General features: G+C 37.1%; 1 protein-coding gene across 10 annotated transcripts in view; it reads right to left on the minus strand.

Annotated features, from left to right (window-relative positions):
• The window catches only part of EPS8 (EGFR pathway substrate 8, signaling adaptor), a 183,571-nt gene that overhangs the window by 71,375 nt on the left and 94,417 nt on the right, over positions 1–17,779 (minus strand). Inside the window, exon 1 of one of the 10 annotated variants that reach the window (XM_082742381.1) lies at positions 16,391–16,413. The exons of 8 other annotated variants lie outside the window; for them this stretch is intronic. In XM_082742381.1, coding sequence (XP_082598507.1) covers positions 16,391–16,393 — 3 coding nt within the window. In that variant the 5' untranslated portion in view covers positions 16,394–16,413. Of the gene's footprint in view, positions 1–5,240; positions 5,399–16,390; positions 16,414–17,779 lie in introns of those variants that run through there. One more of the 10 variants, XM_082742389.1, reaches the window with a different exon arrangement.

Raw genomic sequence — 17,779 nt, forward strand, 5'->3', positions numbered from 1 at the left:
CATAGCGCCAGCTCCCCCCCCTCCCATGCTCACACTCTTGCTCACTCACTCACTCTTCTCTCTCAAATAAATAAAATCATAAAAAAAGAGTAACATTCTGTTTCTTTATCAGATATAATCATAAGCAGAGAACAAAAAGGGGGAAAGAAAATGACATTTGATGAGCCCCACTTCATAGGACATTTTAGAAACCTCATCTCATTGCATCCTTAGAATAGCCTTAGCTCCATTTTGTAGGTGAGCTGTCAGTCTCAAATAAGTTAAGACACCTGTCCAGGTGGTAACACAAGAAGCTAGAACCGGAAACACATGGGTTCACTTAGATGCAGATTTATCTCGGTAACTCCAGTACAGTACTGTAAATGGATTTTCTCTCCTTATGATGTTCTTAATAACATTTTTTTCTAGCTTACCCTATTGTACTGCATAGAGTACATAATACATATATAAAATACGTATTTATCAACTGTTTATGTTATCAAGGACACTTCCGGTCAATGATCACTACTAATAGGTAAGTCAAAGCTACAATCAGCTAATAAAAGGAAATCAAAAGTGCTATGTGATAGTTTTTGACTGTGAGGGGTCCGGTGCCCCTAACTACCTCATGTTGTTCATGGGTCAAGTGTATAAAAGTAAGTCTTCCGAGTGCTTTAGCACGTGATACTCATATATTTACCTGGATCATTTGCATTTCTTCCATTATAATTAAATACATATTAAACGAAGGGAGAAATAAGTCTCCAATTTAGCTGGAATCCTCCAACAAAAATAAAAATACGGTAGGACAGGGAACAAAATTCAGAGAGAGAAGAAACTGTCTTAACCCTTCTTCATTACCAGGCTCCCTATCCCCTATCCCACTAAAGCATACCTTGGGGTTGAGTTCTGGGAGAAATGGTGGTAGGATTGGCTGTTGAACTGTTTCTCAGCAAAGTGTCCATTAAATTTCATAAATGACATGAGGAATTTTAACCAAAATCTCCACATACTTATTTAGGTATGAGTTTTCCTTTTTTATATATACCTTGTCTACATAGGCTTGAAAAAAATCTTTTATCAAAATGTTTATCTCCCTGATTGTATTATTTCCATAATTCATAATGGACTTATACTTAGCCTTATATAATGACTGCTGCAATAAACTGACATTTAAAGGAGTATATACTTTATCAGTGGAAGTTCCTGATTTAATCATTCTGTGACATAATTAATCAGCAAACACAGCCCTCAGTGCCTGATCAGCATGGCCATACCCCTAAAACAGACTGTCATCTACTCCATCACATATCATAGAGGGCTCATTAAAATTACAACTAAATTTGGGGTTTTTACATTTTCTTGTAATCAACTTTTCTATTTTTGAGGCACTTCATATTTACAGAAAAGTTGTGAAAATAGAACATAAAGTTCTTACATAATCTGCACCCTATCTCCTTATTGTTAACATTTTGCATTAGCATGATGTATTTGTGACAATTAATGAAGAATGTCAATATTTTATTATTAATTAAAACCAATACTTTATTCAGACTTACTTCACTTTTTTATGTAATGCTTTTTTCTGGTCCAGGATCCTGTCCATAATACCACATTGCATTTAGAACTCATGTTTCATTAGGCTCCTCTCCACTATGACCATTTCTCATACGCCCCTTGTTTTTGAAGACTATATTAGTTTTCTAGGGCTTCCATAACAAAGTATCACAAATTGGGTGGCTTTGAACAACAGAAACTTATTCTCTCATAGTTGTGGAGGCTTGAAGTCCTAAATGAAGCTAAGCTCTCTCTGAAGGCTGTAGGGAAGGAATCTTCCTTGTCTCTTCTAACTTCTGATGGTTGCTGGTAATCTCTGGCTTTCCTTGGCTTGTAGATGCATCACTCAAATCTCTGCTCTGTCTTCATATGGCCTCCTTTGGGAGTCTATCTATCTCCAAATTTCCTTCTTCTCGTAAGGACACCACATTAGGATTCACTGGCAAAGACCCTGTCCAAATGCGGTCACATTCTTATGTACAGAGTGGGAGGACTTGAGCATATCTTTTTGGGGGACACAATTCAACCTGCAGTAATGACCCTGACTGCCTTTTGAGGAGTACTGAATTTTGATATACTATAGGATACCTCACAACTGGGATTTGTTTGAAGTTTTTCTCATGATTAAGATGGAGTTAAAGGCTTGGAGGAAGAAGACCATAAAGATATGTGCCACTCTAACCACATCATATCCAAAGTCCATGTTGTTAGCTATGACAACACTGCTTATGCTAACCTTGCTCACTGACTAAAGCAGCATGTGTCATGTCTCCCCATTATTAAGTGACCTCCCTCCCCACCACTCTACAGACCTGTTTAGAAGAAGTCACTATATGTAGTCCACGCTTACATGGTGGAGAGTTAAGCTCCACTTCTTAGAGAGGGAATGTCTGCAGGAATTATTTAGAATTCTTCTGTATGGGAGATTTGTGCATTTTTCCACTATCTTCCTATTTATTCTATTTTTTAGTTAACAGAAATGATAGAAAACTGTACAAGAGAAGATCTGATTCATCAAATAAAAACTCTTGATTGTTCATCCCCTGCTAAACTCCTATTTCAGGTGGTTCAGATGAGATCTGAATTAGGCTTCCATTCTGCACTGGGTACAGCACAGTGTTGAGTGAGAGAGAGAAAGAGAGAAATTGAGGCATAAGAGAGATCATAGCCTTTAACACAAAACCTTGGCTAACACCACCAAAAGACAAAAGGAATTTTAAAAAGTAAACATTATCTAAGAAGTTCAGATCTTCCCAGAAGCAAAAAGCTGTTGAGTGCAGATTCTCAGAAGAGGTAGAAGAATATTCCCTGTGGGCATTTTCTTCCAAAATAAGAATAAAAGTACAGCTTTTCCTGCCAGATCAGTTCTCAACCAAACACGTATCAGGGAACAACATTTGGGAAAAAGAAGTAAAGAAAACCATCTCACCTAACTCACCTCTTCCCTCCCCCCCAAGTAATTTTTTTTTTTTTCAAATCTCTATTTTTTGAAAATTAGCCTTAAGGGTTAGTATTCATTGACATTCTATGAACCTTTTGGAAAGGCTCCAAAATGAAAGTTTGTGTCACTGACTAGTGCAAAACAAAAGCTACTGAGGAAATACTCACAGAGTATTTTTATTATGAGACAGTGTTTTTCCATAGTAGTACCACAAGCTAAATTTTTACATTTCAACTTATTTTACAAAGGCAAACAGATAGAGTATGTGGGCCAGACACGACCCAACCTGGTAGAAGGAAAACTATGTTCTTAAATCATCTTTAATGAAATGAAAACTCTGGAATTCAAATTTTATTATGATGTATTAAATGGCCTCTAAAAATAGTAAATCATAAAACCTTACAGGTACAGTAAGAAGAGTTTTAACCCACGGATGAGATATAACATTTTAATATTTAACTACCCTGTTGCCACATGATTACCTTTCTCTGTCTTACCTCGAGCAAAGGACATGAAGAGGTAAACAAAACACTGCTGGTGCTTTACTCTGCATTTTTAGTACAGCTCCTCAGGTCGATTTACGGTTTTACAAACTGTACAACTTATTGTTACCGTAAATGGTTACAACCTACAGAGTGGCGAATGTCACCTTAAAGAAATGATTACACTCAAGTCATCCTGCGTTTCTAAATCATAAATACATCCCTTCATGGTTATAAGTAAGAAATGTTTAATTTCTAAACTATATAAAACATTAAGCAATGCAACTCTGTTTATTTTCTTTTTAAAGATTTTATTTATTTATTTGACAGACAGAGATCACAAGGAGGCAGAAAAGCAGGCAGAGAGAGAGGAGGAAGCAGGCTCCCTGCTGAGCAGAGAGCCTGATGTGGGGCTAGATCCCAGGTCCTGGGATCATGACCTGAGCCGAAGGCGGAGGCTTTAACCCACTGAGCCACCCAGGCGCCCCTGCAATTCTGTTTACAGGAAGGTTAAATAAAGCTTTCTACTGTCTTATAATATATATCACCCTCAAATTGTTTCCCAGATATTTTTATTAAAAGATGCTACTTTTCATCTCAAGCTCATTTCTTTTTGTCTGACATACTACTCAAACATTGGTTATTCTGGTAAGAGGACACAGAGGTATCATATCAATAATTACTCATTATTTCAATTTGTTCTATTTTTCTCAAGATATGGTTTTAGAGATACAAATGTGAGCATAATGGTTATATGGGGGCAGATGTATCAGATTTAACATCCATAACTTTATAAGTCAACCGAAAGTTGATGACTTGGGTTAATAAGGTAAAATTCTTCAATCATTAACTAACCCTTTTTCCTATTATTCCACACTGCTTAACATTTTGTTGATAAAGATAAAAATGGACTCCTTTCAAAATACTACTCTTCACTTATCTTCAAAAACAGAGGCAGTCCCAATATGCTGTGAGAAAGTGATTTGACAAAGAGCAGTCAAAACAAAACAAAGATCAATTCCAGTAATTATCTACATTTGGCTGAATATAAAAATAACTGATCATCAGTCAGTACTGCTCCTAAGAAAACAAATCCTAACAAAATCTTCCTTGAAAACTTTCCCATCTTATTTGGAAATTTTAGGTTAAGAAAGAAAGAAAGAAAGAAAGAAAGAAAGAAAGGGAGAAAGAAAAGCTATATTTAGGGAAAAAGCACATTACAAGCAGTGTTAGGACAGCATAGTATCAAGTTTAAGGAAAGTTAGATTAGGAGTGGGTCTAGAAAAGAAAATCTCCCCCAAAGAAGGGTTGAATCAAAGAAGGCAACATAAAGATCTTTAGAAATGTATAGAAGAGGAGGGGAGGCAGCCATCATCACGATCATTTAGTTCTATGTGGCAAGGAGAAAGAGAGAAATGCAAAGTGGGCACCTTATGCTTGGTGGGGGGCATGGGAGGGCATTCAGTTAATAAAAGCCTTCCTTCAGGCTGTGATGCATGGGCTGAGTAAGCTGAGAAGAGCAAAGACAAGAGTCAGCATGGTACATTTAGGAAACCACCAGCAGTTCAGAGTTACTGAAGAATAATTTAAGAGGTAGAAAGTAATGAGGGAGCTAAAACAGCACTGCCTTTCACAGGGGGCAAACTTAATTTACATCAAATTTTGCTGGACCAAAAATCCATGTTTACTAACCATTGTCTGTTTAATTGCTATTCACAATAAATATTAAGATTACATTTCTTTCTTTGTATAATCTCTTATCTTTAGAATAATCATCTTACCTTCAAACCTTAGTTTTCCTTCCTTTCCATTAATGTCATCCCTTCCCTCTGCGCCAGGAGTGAAGCTTCCTTTCAATGCATTTAAACATAATCTATTCCACTTTCATTTCTGTCTTTCTGCAGGCATCTCTCCCTGATCTCTGTGCATTGCCTCATGCACAGTGTTCACCGTGGTATCCAAATCAACACTATCCTATCCATTACTTTCATTTCCTCCTCAGATCCTTGTTTCCTGGATCCCATAACTCCCTCTTCTTTACTTTTACTTTTTTCTTTTGGGAGGGCACATACTTCAGAGGGTACCAAAGCTAATTTCTAAAGCTTTACATAACTGAAACATGTTTAATTCAACCTTCACAGAGGACCAGTAGTTTGTCTTGGTTTCCAGATCTATACTGCAAATTATTTTTGCCCCAGAATTTTGAAGCCATTAATCTGTTTTCAGTGTCGCTGCTGAGATGTTAGGTGCCATTCTGTTTCTCAGTGACCTATTTTTTTTTTTTTCTTTCTGCAGTTCTGGAGTTTGGGAACCTTCACTTTTTTCCCCCTGATTTTTCTGAAATTTCATGAATATACTGCTATAGCTGTTTTTAAAAAATTCAATATATATTAGAAACTCAAGAAGTCTTTTCAAATTTGAAAATCACTGTCCTTAAATTCTAAGAAATTTTCTTGAGTTCTTTCTTTGAGCATTTCTTCACGACACTCTTCTAAAACTCTGCCTTTCTAAAGAATTCTACTGTTCTATTCTGAGGACTGAGTCTCTAATGTTATTGCCTTTTCGCATTTGTTTGTCATTTCCTGGTGTTTCTGTTCTATTTTTTGAGTGGCTTCCTTAACTTCATCTCCAAAAAAATCATTTTAAATTTTTCAAATCTTCTATCAATTTTCAATTTCCAGGAGCACATTTTTATGCCTTTCTTAAAAAGTAATACTTGTTTTTAATTCCAGATTGCAGTATATTCTTTGATCTTCCTGAAAATATTGAAGATAATATTCTCCTTCTTCCATTGTGTCTACTGCTGTCAATTTCTTTGTTTTCTCCAGGCTTGTGTTGGTCTCCAAATTTCTTTAAATGTCTAGCGATCATTGGTTACCATTCACACTGAAGACGAAACACTAAAAGACCAATTAGAAAGTCTGTGTAGGTGAGTGGGGATTGCCGAAAGGTAGGCTTCACTGTGGAACGGTCTCCTTGGGCTATTCCACTGGGAGACCACCAACCATTAGTATCCACAGGTCTTTTGCACAGAAGCATCAGATTCTTCAAAGAAGCATCTTCCAACTGAGTATGTGGAGAATATAAAACTGACTGCCAAATTTTTAGAGATAAATAGGAGAATGTGCACTGGGGGCATCACACTACTTAGTGTTTCATTTAATTTCCTACCCTCCTTCTGTACCTTGGTATCCCCCACTCAAGAGTTCTCTAGCTCACATTCTCCAGAGAACTGACTTCCACTGTTGTTCGAGTGTGGGGAGGCATCTGAGGTCTAAGTTCACTTTAAACACACTTACCATTGCTTTCATGTCACTCTCATTGTCAAGTCTTTCTAAGATTCTGAAGTGTCTCTCCCTAAGCAGCTCAGGTTCCAGCTTCTTAATACTTGTAGGCCAGTTACCATCACCCATGGGCTTTCCAGAGTCACTTTATCTCACTGGGTTTCTACAGGTTATGAATCCCCTTACTGTCACTGTTTTGGAAGGAGTGGAATAAATCTGTGTTTGATCTGCCTTTTCCTGTGACATATTTTCATTGTCAAACACTGGTAAATATTTATTAATGAAAACCTTAAGAGAAAAATTCAAGTCACCTCCACTATGAACTTGAGAGGTTAAGATGGACTATGAAATATGAGCACAAGTTTATACTAAAAACAAAAAGACTAGGATAGCCAGAGGGAAAGCAACACAAAAATGAAGAAAATTTACCTAACATAAAGTCAGCTGATATTTTGGTAGTGTGTGTTTAACTACCTGTTGTTATATATAACAACAAATGCTATTTTCAAATCCCAGGAAAGAAACAACAATTATAGTGTTTAAAAGTGAGGCAATATCCCTCAACTAAATCAGGGATTATTGTTAATTTTAAAAATGCCTTAACTGTTTTTCTAGAAATTAAGTCATACCTTTAAATGCCCAATAGAGTTAGATGACTAAGTGAAACTTAGATAAATAATCAGTGATTTAAATTATTCAGATTTTTTTTTTCCAAAGAGAAGTCCTATTTACTTATTTTTTAAAAAGATTTGCTTATCTATGAGAAAGAGAGAGAAGGTGTGTGGGAGAAGGAACAGAGGAAGAGAATCTCAAGAAGACTCCTTGCTGACCACAAAGCCAGACTGGGGCTCAAGCCCATGACCCTGAGTTTATGACCTGAGAAAAAAATCAAGAGCAAGAGCCAGATGCCCAACCAACTGAGCCACCCAGGCACCCCAAGAAGCCTTATTTAGTGAATACAGGTGGGAATGAATTCTTTGTCAGCTTCCCAAAAGAGAAATCAGAGATATCTGCATTAGTTTTAAAATCAAGTTGCTCATAAATGTAGTGTGAAACTCTTTTATTAGGAGGTTAGATATTTACATAGTCATAAAAATTAAAGAAGAGGGGCCTCTGGGTGGCTCGGTGGGTTAAGCCTTTGCCTTCGGTTCAAGTCATGATCTCAGGGTCGTGGGATTGAGCCCCATGTCAGGCTCTCTGCTCAGTGGGGAGCCTGCTTCCCCCTCTCTCTCTGCCTGCCTCTCTGCCTACTTGTGATCTCTCTCTCTGTCAAATAAATAAATAAAATCTTTAAATAATAATAATAAATAAAAATTAAAGAAGATAAAACTTTAAGTCCAATGGGAAAAAATTTATAATTGACACTACTAAATTTCATATTTAAAGGCAGTAAATATAAGCTTTGGCTATGTATAATACTAACCTTGAAAAATGTCTACTATATTCTAACAACAGAAGCACTCAAAAATAGGAGCACAGTTCTTCATAAGCCTCAAATTACCCATGAACTGGGATAAATCTAGACATATTTCTGTTTGCTACTGTAAAAAAAAAGATAATTTATTAAACATTTTAGTGTGTGAGTTACTGTGCAAGCACTTTACATACATTATCTTACTTAATTCTTATCCAGCTTACGAGGTTGTAAGAGCTTACTTATACGGGACAGTCCAAGACCCCTCACCAAGAGGGTTCCTGGGTTTGTGGGAGGAAGAATTCAAGAGGAAGTATTTTAGAGAAAAAGGACAAAGATTTATTAAGTACAGAAGAATGGAGCTACCTCACAAAGAAGTGGTCTCTCCTCCCACATAAGAAAGAGGACCCCCACTTCACTTCTAATGAAGGATCTTATTAGGTTTTTTGGGGTTTTTTTTTTGTTTATTTATTTTTTTTAATTAGCTAACCTATAGGGAGGGGCTTACTCTAACTTTGGATTTATCACTTACATTAGGTGGTTAGTTATTCCACTGTCTTAGGGTTAGGGAATTACCCACAGTAAGCATTTTTAAGAATGTCCACCTTTTGTAGCTTTTATTCCTGGAGGGAAGGGAGTCTCATAATTTTCCATGAGTTGAATCTTGTGATTCTGTTTATGATACTCATTTTTAGGTTAAGGGTCAGCCTAAAACCAAAATGGCTTTACTTTGGTCAGCTTGTCTCTTTAGTCTCCCTTCCCTTCTGCCTCATCATTATCCTGTGTTAATGAGGAATCTGGGACTTACAAAAGCTATAAGTAAAGACGACTTGGCCATGACAACTACGTACCATGGCTAAGGTATACCAAGTCATGTTTTTAACTATCACATGCTTCCCTTTAACTATTGATAAATCCAGTATTTTTAAATTGGTTAGGGATATGTCAACACTGATTAATTAAAAGCCAAAATGACCTTCGTAAATTCAAATAAGATCCATTCAATAGTAATCGTCACCAGCCAATACCGGTACTAATTTATTCAATCATTCACTCATTCAACAAACATTTACTATGTAACCATTATTTGCCCATCAGTGATCTAGATGGGCACTGTTAAATAAAACCTCCTGTGATGCTGAACATGTGTGATATCATCAATATCCAATACAGTAGCTAAGCACAAGTGTTGAACACTTGAAGTGTGGCTAGTATCATTGAAAAACTGTAATTTTAATTTATTAAGTTTAAATTAGTTTAGGGGTACCTGGGTGGCTCAGTTGGTTAAGCACCCAACTCGATCTCAGCTCAGGTCTTGATTTCAGGGTCATGAGTTCTCAACCCATGTTGGGCTCCACACTGGGCATGGAGTTGTTTTTGTTGTTGTTGTTGTTGTTAATTAAATTTAAATTAGTTTATACTTAAAGATAAATAGCCACATTTGGCCAATGGCTATCATACTAGACAGGAAAGCTCTAGATATCGAGGGCCCAGTTGGCAGACATGGTTCCCACTTTCATGGAGCTCACAGTCTAGTGAGAAAGCCAACATGAATGATAATAAATATTACAGTTTCTGTTAATGGCTTAGAAGGAAAAGAATAGAAAAGGTATATCTATAAGATATAAAGTCAGACTCAGTCACATCTAGCAATGAACGTCTAAAAACTATAGGATTAAGAGATTCATGCTGAAAATGTTATTTCAGGGTTTCCTCATTTAAACTCCAGGATAGGGGCGCCTGGGTGGCTCAGTGGGTTAAGGCCTCTGCTTCGGCTCAGGTCATGATCCCAGGGTCCTGGGACCGAGCCCCGCATTGGGCTCTCTGCTTAGCGGTGAGCCTGCTTCCCTTCCTCTCTCTCTGACTGCCTCTCTGCCTACTTGTGATCTCTGTCTGATAATAAATAAATAAGACCTTTAAAAAATAATAATAAAATCCAGGATAATTAGTGAACCACTGAAACAAAGAGCTGATGCATTTTTTAAAAGTGCCTTCAATGTTTTAAGACTGATGCACAGAAACAGTGTTCTGTGAGCAAAGAAATCTATGTACAAATAATTCTGAATAAGGATAATTTCTTTTTATCCTATTAACAACCTGAATTTAAGCAAAATAAACTGAAAGAAAGTAGGAAAGAGAAATAAAAAAATAAGACAGTAAAACCTATAAAATGTTAACTTTAGAATTTTAAGAAGTTTAAGAATCTGAATTTGAGGGATCAGGAAGTGAGAGAAAAACAAGTGACGTACTATCCACTTGGAAAGAAATGGAACTTTTTTACGGCAACAAGTCCTTTTTGGGGCCAGTGTCAACTAGAAAGAAAGAAAGAAAGAGAGAGAGAGAGAGAGAGAGAAAGAAAGAAAGAAAGAAAGGTTGGTTTTTCCGGAAATTACATTCCTAGATTTGAGCACCTGGAAATGTAATAGAGCAAACAGAACTCTATATATTAAATTAATAAGATAAAAAGAGGTGCTTGGATCAGCAGAGGAAGGGAGAATCACCAAATACCTTCATGCTCAAGGATCATATTGTATGGATTTTTGTTTGGGAAGTTAAGATAGATTTGTTTGGGTAAGTAGGCTATTGCAAGTCAAAGGGAAGAGGAAATTTGAAGAGGGAATTAGCACAAGCACTAGTAATGCCACATTTGCATTTTCTTCCTTTCCCATCTTTCCCATCTCTAAGCTACTAGAATAGTCCATAGACTGAGATAAGTAAAACTGGGGGAGAAGCATGACCTGATTTAGTTGAAATGTGTTGTTCATAAGAAGAACAAGTTTAGCAATTCTAAATAGTTCCCCAATTAATTCCAGCTCTGTATTAAATAAACTAGGTGGAATTTAGCTGGCATAATTGCAGTCTACCATTTTAAACCAACTGTTTTATAAAATCAATGCACTAAGAGAACTGAACTACCACTATAAGTGCTAACAGCAATGGAGGAGGAGGAGCAGGAGCTGCCATTTAGATAGCACTATATGCCAGGCACAATTCTAAGTGCTTTAAATATATTTGTCACAACCACCTGATGAGGTAAAGACCATTACTAGCCTCACTTTACAGATGAACTAAGCTAGGGACTGACTTTAATCAAATTCCCAATGTCAAAGAGCTAATAGGGAGTAAATATGGAATAAAATCTAACCACTTTGCTATACAGAAGAAAACAATGTTCAGAGAGTTGGTTTTTGCCCAAAATCACATGATCACATAGCATCTAAACAGAACTAAAAGAATTTTTTGTGTTGCAATAAATTTATTATAATAAGAGTACATGCATTTGTACAGAAAAGAACTAACAGTGTAACTTATAAAGAAGAAAGAAAAGGAATGACTTTGAATGCTTATGAAGTAAAGGCAAGACAAAATCAGGATGCAACCTAGAGTTTCAAATGATTACAAAATTCCAAAAGGTCATGGTATCACCTTGACTTGTGATCAGCAAAATCTATGCCTATAACAGAGTATTTCTCTATGGGAACACATTTCCAATTGTATAATAGCAATCAATAAAACTAGAATTGACTTTTATATTCAACTTTCAGATAGCAAATGTTTTTACAAACATGGTAACATATGAACTGTTTCAGGGTTCGGCTATAAGGTAATAAAAAAGGCTCTATGAAAATGTAGAAATAATCCATTTTATCTCTATAAAGCAGAAGTATATACAGTGGGTGATTTTCCTCCAACTTCTTTGGAAAATATATTTTCTCAGAAATTTCAACAAATCAACTTAAAAAAACCTTTGCTGATTTTCCTAACACAATTTTACATATTTTTACTGAATTTGATGAGGAAAGGAGTTAAGTTTTCCTGAAGCTACTAAACTAAGCATCAGCATAGCTTAAACTCAGCAAACTCATTTCAATATATTACACTATAAGAGAATACATGATTATTTCTGATAAAACATTTTTTTTAATATTTGGTACTATTTCTTTTATTTTATATTGTATGCTTTCATTTTTTCTTTTTTTTATTAATTTTTTATTTTTTATAAACATATATTTTTATCCCCAGGGGTACAGGTCTATGAATTGCCAGGTTTACACACTTCACAGCACTCACCAAAGCACATACCCTCCCCAATGTCCATAACCCCACCCGCCTTCTCCCAACACCCCTCCCCCCAGCAACCCTCAGTTTGTTTTGTGAGATTAAGAGTCACTTATGGTTTGTCTCCCTCCCAATCCCATCTTGTTTCATTTATTCTTCTCCTACCCTCTTAAGCCCCCATGTTGCATTACCACTTCCTCATATCAGGGAGATCATATGATAGTTGTCTTTCTCCGCTTGACTTATTTCGCTAAGCATGATACGCTCTAGTTCCATCCATGTTGTTGCAAATGGCAAGATTTCATTTCTTTTGATGGCTGCACAGTATTCCATTGTGTATATATACCACATCTTCTTTATCCATTCATCTGTTGATGGACATCTAGCTTCTTTCCATAGTTTGGCTATTGTGGACATTGCTGCTATAAACATTCGGGTGCACGTGCCCCTTCGGATCACTACGTTTGTATCTTTAGGGTAAATACCCAGTAGTGCAATTGCTGGGTCATAGGGCAGTTCTATTTTCAACATTTTGAGGAACCTCCATGCTGTTTTCCAGAGTGGTTACACCAGCTTGCATTCCCACCAACAGTGTAGGAGGGTTCCCCATTCCCTGCATCCTTGCCAGCATCTGTCATTTCCTGACTTGTTGATTTTAGCCATTCTGACTGGTGTGAGGTGATATCTCATTGTGGTTTTGATTTGTATTTCCCTGATGCCGAGTGATATGGAGCACTTTTTCATGTGTCTGTTGGCCATATATTTGGTACTATTTCTTAAAGTAGTTTTTAAACTCCATATATTTGTGTCATGTAAGCAGTAAAAATCTGTTAATAAGAGGACTGCCAGGATATTAAGTGATTTTTTTTTTTAAATTGGGGCTGGGGGTGGAGGGTCAGAGGGAGGTAGAGAATCTTAAGCAGGCTCCACATCTAGCACAGAGCGCAATGCTGGGCTCAGCCTGATTTCACAACCTCACAACCCTGAGCCAAAATCAAGAGCTGGACGCTTAACGGACAGCCACCCAGATGCCCCTTAAGTGATCATTTGATGAGCTAAACTGGAATCATTTCAGAAGCTTCTTGTGATAAAATTTGAATCAATCTAATATTATTGCCTCCTAAAACTTAAATTTATTTTTTTTAAGATTTTATTTATTTATTTGACAGAGAGAGATCATAAATAGACAGAGAGGCAGGCAGAGAGAGAGAGAGAGAGAGGGAAGCAGGCTCCCTGCTGAGCAGAAAGCCTGATGCAAGACTCGATCCCAGGACCCTGAGATCATGACCTGAGTCGAAGGCAGCAGCTTAACCCACTGAGCCACCCAGGAGCCCCTTAAATTTATTATTCTTATACTTAAATCAATCAATGATTCCTCACCACTCTCCAGAAAGCATCCAATTCAATTAGCTAGCATAGTACTCTTTTCTGATCTAAATTTTTATACATTTAAAGCTTCCTTTAGGGGCACCTGGGTGGCTCAGTGGGTTAAGCCTCTGCCATCAGCTCAGGTCATGATCTCAGGGTCCTGGAATCGAGCCCTGCACCAGGCTCTCTGCTCAGCAGGGAGACTGTTTCCTCCTCTCTCTCTCTGTGCCTGCCTCTCTGCCTACTTGGATCTCTGTCTGTCAAATAAATAAATAAAGTCTTTAAAAATAAATAAATAAATAAAGCTTCCTTTCCGCCATTTCTGCCTTCCTGCCACCTCCCCTGTTTCATCCCAGACCACTCTTCCACCCTGAACCCTCCCTATACTTGCAAAGGCAGACTATACATCATTTTGAAGATTCTTGCCGTCAAGTAACATCTTCCATCTGGCATATTCTCTCACCCAAAAATCTCCCTGCCACCTTCATCTGGACAGCTCCTAGTCAAACTTCAGATCTAGAGAGGTCCTCCCTGATTTCCATTTAAAGTAGGATGGAGAGATGCCTCTTTCATGTGTTCCCATTATATTTGAGACTAACATGAAGATGCACTTAGCATACTACAGTAACTTCCTACTTTTGTTGTTTGTATACAGGACTATAAGTTTCTTGAGGGCAGGGGCTAAATAATTTTATTGAACACAAAGTATGAAGCAGAGTGCCTAATACATAGTAAGTTCTCAGTAAAAATGTATTCAATGAATGAAAAACATTATGCCAACAATTTTTTTTTTTACTTGGCCAAATTAAGATGTTTATCTCAATCTTCTTAAGAAAAAACAGAATGAAACTATGTTCTAAAAGTAAGAAAAACTAACAGGAACTATTTTAGTTAGTCAGAGTTAAAAGCAGACAATATTTAGCACCAACAGCCTCTAACAGAAGCCACTCAAGGAAAACAGCAAGCACCATCCACTACTATGACCAAATCCCTCTAAGTTACCCCGTTCACACTGTAAAATACACATCTCCCTCCTCTTGTCTTTCCATCTTGACTTCACTTACCACCAGCCACCTTCCTTATTTTTCCCAAATGGAAAGGAAAAAAAAAAATCCTCATCTAACCATATCCTCTCACCTTTGCAATTCTGCCCCTTGTCTGATAGTATCAGTCCTACCGGAATCTAACCACTTTCTGCAAGTGTGAGGAAATTCTGTTCCTAGATTTGCCATTGGGACATCCTGCATGCCAACTTGATTTAGGTTTGTTGTGAGATTAGAAAACACTGAACACCAAAGTTAATATTATTCCTTGCTTTGTCAATACTATTCCTAACTCTGGGTCCTTGGACATGTTAAACTCATGGGATGTTCATTTGTACTGATTAATCTGGAAATTAAGGTATTTCCAGGAGTTCTCTGCAGCTCTAAAGTCTAGTGCATTAGTTCGGTGACATCAGTCACAGAGGCTAGCACACCGGCTCAGTGTACTTCTTGTCAACTAAATTCACTCTAAGAATCACCTGACAAAAGAGAAATGGAAGAAAGTATCGTATTTTCTCATGGTGTTGGGGAGAAGTCAGGGGGAGTTAACATAGGTAACTTTGAGGACTTGATATACGTTACCCTCAAAACCTCTAAAGCATGCCTAGACTGCCTATAAAGAAAGCATGTAATATACATAGATATAGATATATCTATATACCTATAGATAAACAGATCTATTTTTTTTTTTTTTTACAGTTTAGCTGGTAAGAAGCCCTGGGAACAGCACATAGCAGCACAGAGTAGCACACTCCTCCAAATTCAGTTAGCTAGGAAGAATAAGATTTAAGATGAATGTCCCTGTTCTCCCAAGAACCAAAGCTGCTCTATTCTGGGATGCTAAGAAGGAAATGTCTCTAGGAAACAAGTGTTTGAATTTTATGAGATATGATATGTTTACAAGAGTGGTACTTAATCTTAACTGCCACTGTTGTCACCTCGGGGAAGGCTAGTTTTGCCAAGAGCCATGTGACTGCTTCCCTGCCGTGAAAGAAGTAGGATGAAGCAAAGTGGCCCTACTCCAGAAGCAGCGGTAGGTGCCAAGACAGAAAATCAAAGAATCCACCTGATCTAGGCCCAGACGCTTAAGAAAGAAGTGAAAAATGACCGACTAATAATCTACTGATGTAAGTGGGCAAAGGACAGGTGATCCACAGCATGGATTTGGCTGCCCTTGCCAAGCTTACAAAGCCTCAAATGGCAATGCTTGACTCAGAAAACAAAGCCCTTCTGCTCCCCTGCACCCCCTGGAGGGCATGAGCAAGCTTGCACATAAGGTAATTCCCCAGCATCCAAAGACCACTTTCCAATTCCTAAAAAAAAATAATAGTATTTCTGCCAAGAAAATAAAAAATGGTTTGGGGGCGCTATTTCAGAGCTCCTGGAAACAATCAAAACTTACTCCAATGTTTGTGCTGTGGTACCTTGGGACAGTGAAAAGAGCATACCATGAAGATAGAAGAGACGAAAAAGCACACGTGGCTCACTTAAGATCTATTACCTACAGCTACATCTCTTAGTTCTTTATTTTCCTGAGGAAATGTATATTGGGAGGGAAATAGAAACGGAGAGGTCTTCTTTAAATACGGATTTTTTAAAATGAGATTCACTGAAGTAAAAACCAATTCCAATCAATCAAATACAACTCAAGAGAAATACAAGATCCTCAGAGCAAAAACATGTTACCAAATACATTCTCTCTCTCTCTCTCTCTCTTTCTCTCCCCCCCCCCCCCCACACACACAGAAATTTCCTTTGCTTACCATTCCAGGCCCAACACATTCTGTCCTCAGTAATTTCTCCAGTCCTCCACATTCTCTCTCGCACTCACACCTATAAACCTTCCCTTCGTCTCACTCTCTTCTGAGCATATCTTGCACTGATTCACCTTCAAGCCTTTGCTCTTATCTTAAATGCTCTTCCTGCCACTTCATACCTCCCTTCTAGCAACTGCTCAATTCTACTCTTAGTACCTACATTTTAGTCTTCCCAGACCAGACATTAACAGTATCTAGTCCTTTGACAACGATTTATCATGTTTAGTATTTTTTAATGTAGTTACAAAGAAGAACTCTATTTGTTCCTTTGTATCTCTGACACAATTCTGGGGTGTGGCAAATTAGTACAATCTTCTGCAAAGTAAATGCTGTACTAAAGTCAAATGTGTGCTAAGAGACAAGACCTGGAATTGTAGTGATCAAAGACATTTACACATGACTACCTGATACAAATGAGTCTTGAGGTAAAACTGATGCAAAATAAAAACTAGTTTAGAAGTACAGAAACAACTGAACTGTTTTTTAAAAACATTATTTAACAGAATTTCAACAATCACAATTAGGTAAGAGTGGAAATACCAATAAAAGTACTATTGTTGATGTGGTCATGTATCAATGATTTTAACACATGATCTAAAAAGCAGAACTTTGGATAAAAGTAAGCCTATTTATATCAAGGAGGCTCAGAACTGACTCAGAGGAAAAAGTATTATCCTCTGACTCATCAAGACCACTTCCTGAAACACCCAATGTTTTTCTTGGAAGGAAGTCTATACAAGTGCCATTTCATTCAAACACTGATTAGACAAAATTGAAGTCTAACACAAAATGGACAAAAAGACATGTATTTTCCAAAGCCAACCAAGTTTCAAAGTAGACCATTCCATAAACATATATTATCTGGTCATAAAAGGGAAGCTTTTAAACACAGAGAAAAAGGAATAATCCCACGTATATTACAATGACTAAATCACTGACTATGTACACATATCCCTCTTTATACCATAATCTCTTAATAATAAAGAAACAACCTTATGATTTTAATCCACAAAATTAACTGATGTCTTTGGCTTCAAAACAATCATTTTTTTTTTCAAAGTAATTCTTTTCCCTCTCCGAATCAACTCTGTAGCCAATATTTAATGATAATTTACAAAAAGAATAAATGATACTTATTAAAGGCTTACTAAATATGGCACACTAAATATGTGCCAAACACTGTTATAGGTTCTTAGCATACATTAATTCAACTGATCATCACAACCCCTCTAAGAGGTAGGTACAATGATTATCTCAATTTTACAGATGAGGAAACTGAGACACAGAACAATGAAGTACTTTGCCCCATGACACCTAGTACATAGAAAAGCCTCA

This window comes from Mustela nivalis (assembly GCF_964662115.1).
Source record: "Mustela nivalis genome assembly, chromosome: 7".
NCBI lineage: Eukaryota > Metazoa > Chordata > Mammalia > Carnivora > Mustelidae > Mustela > Mustela nivalis.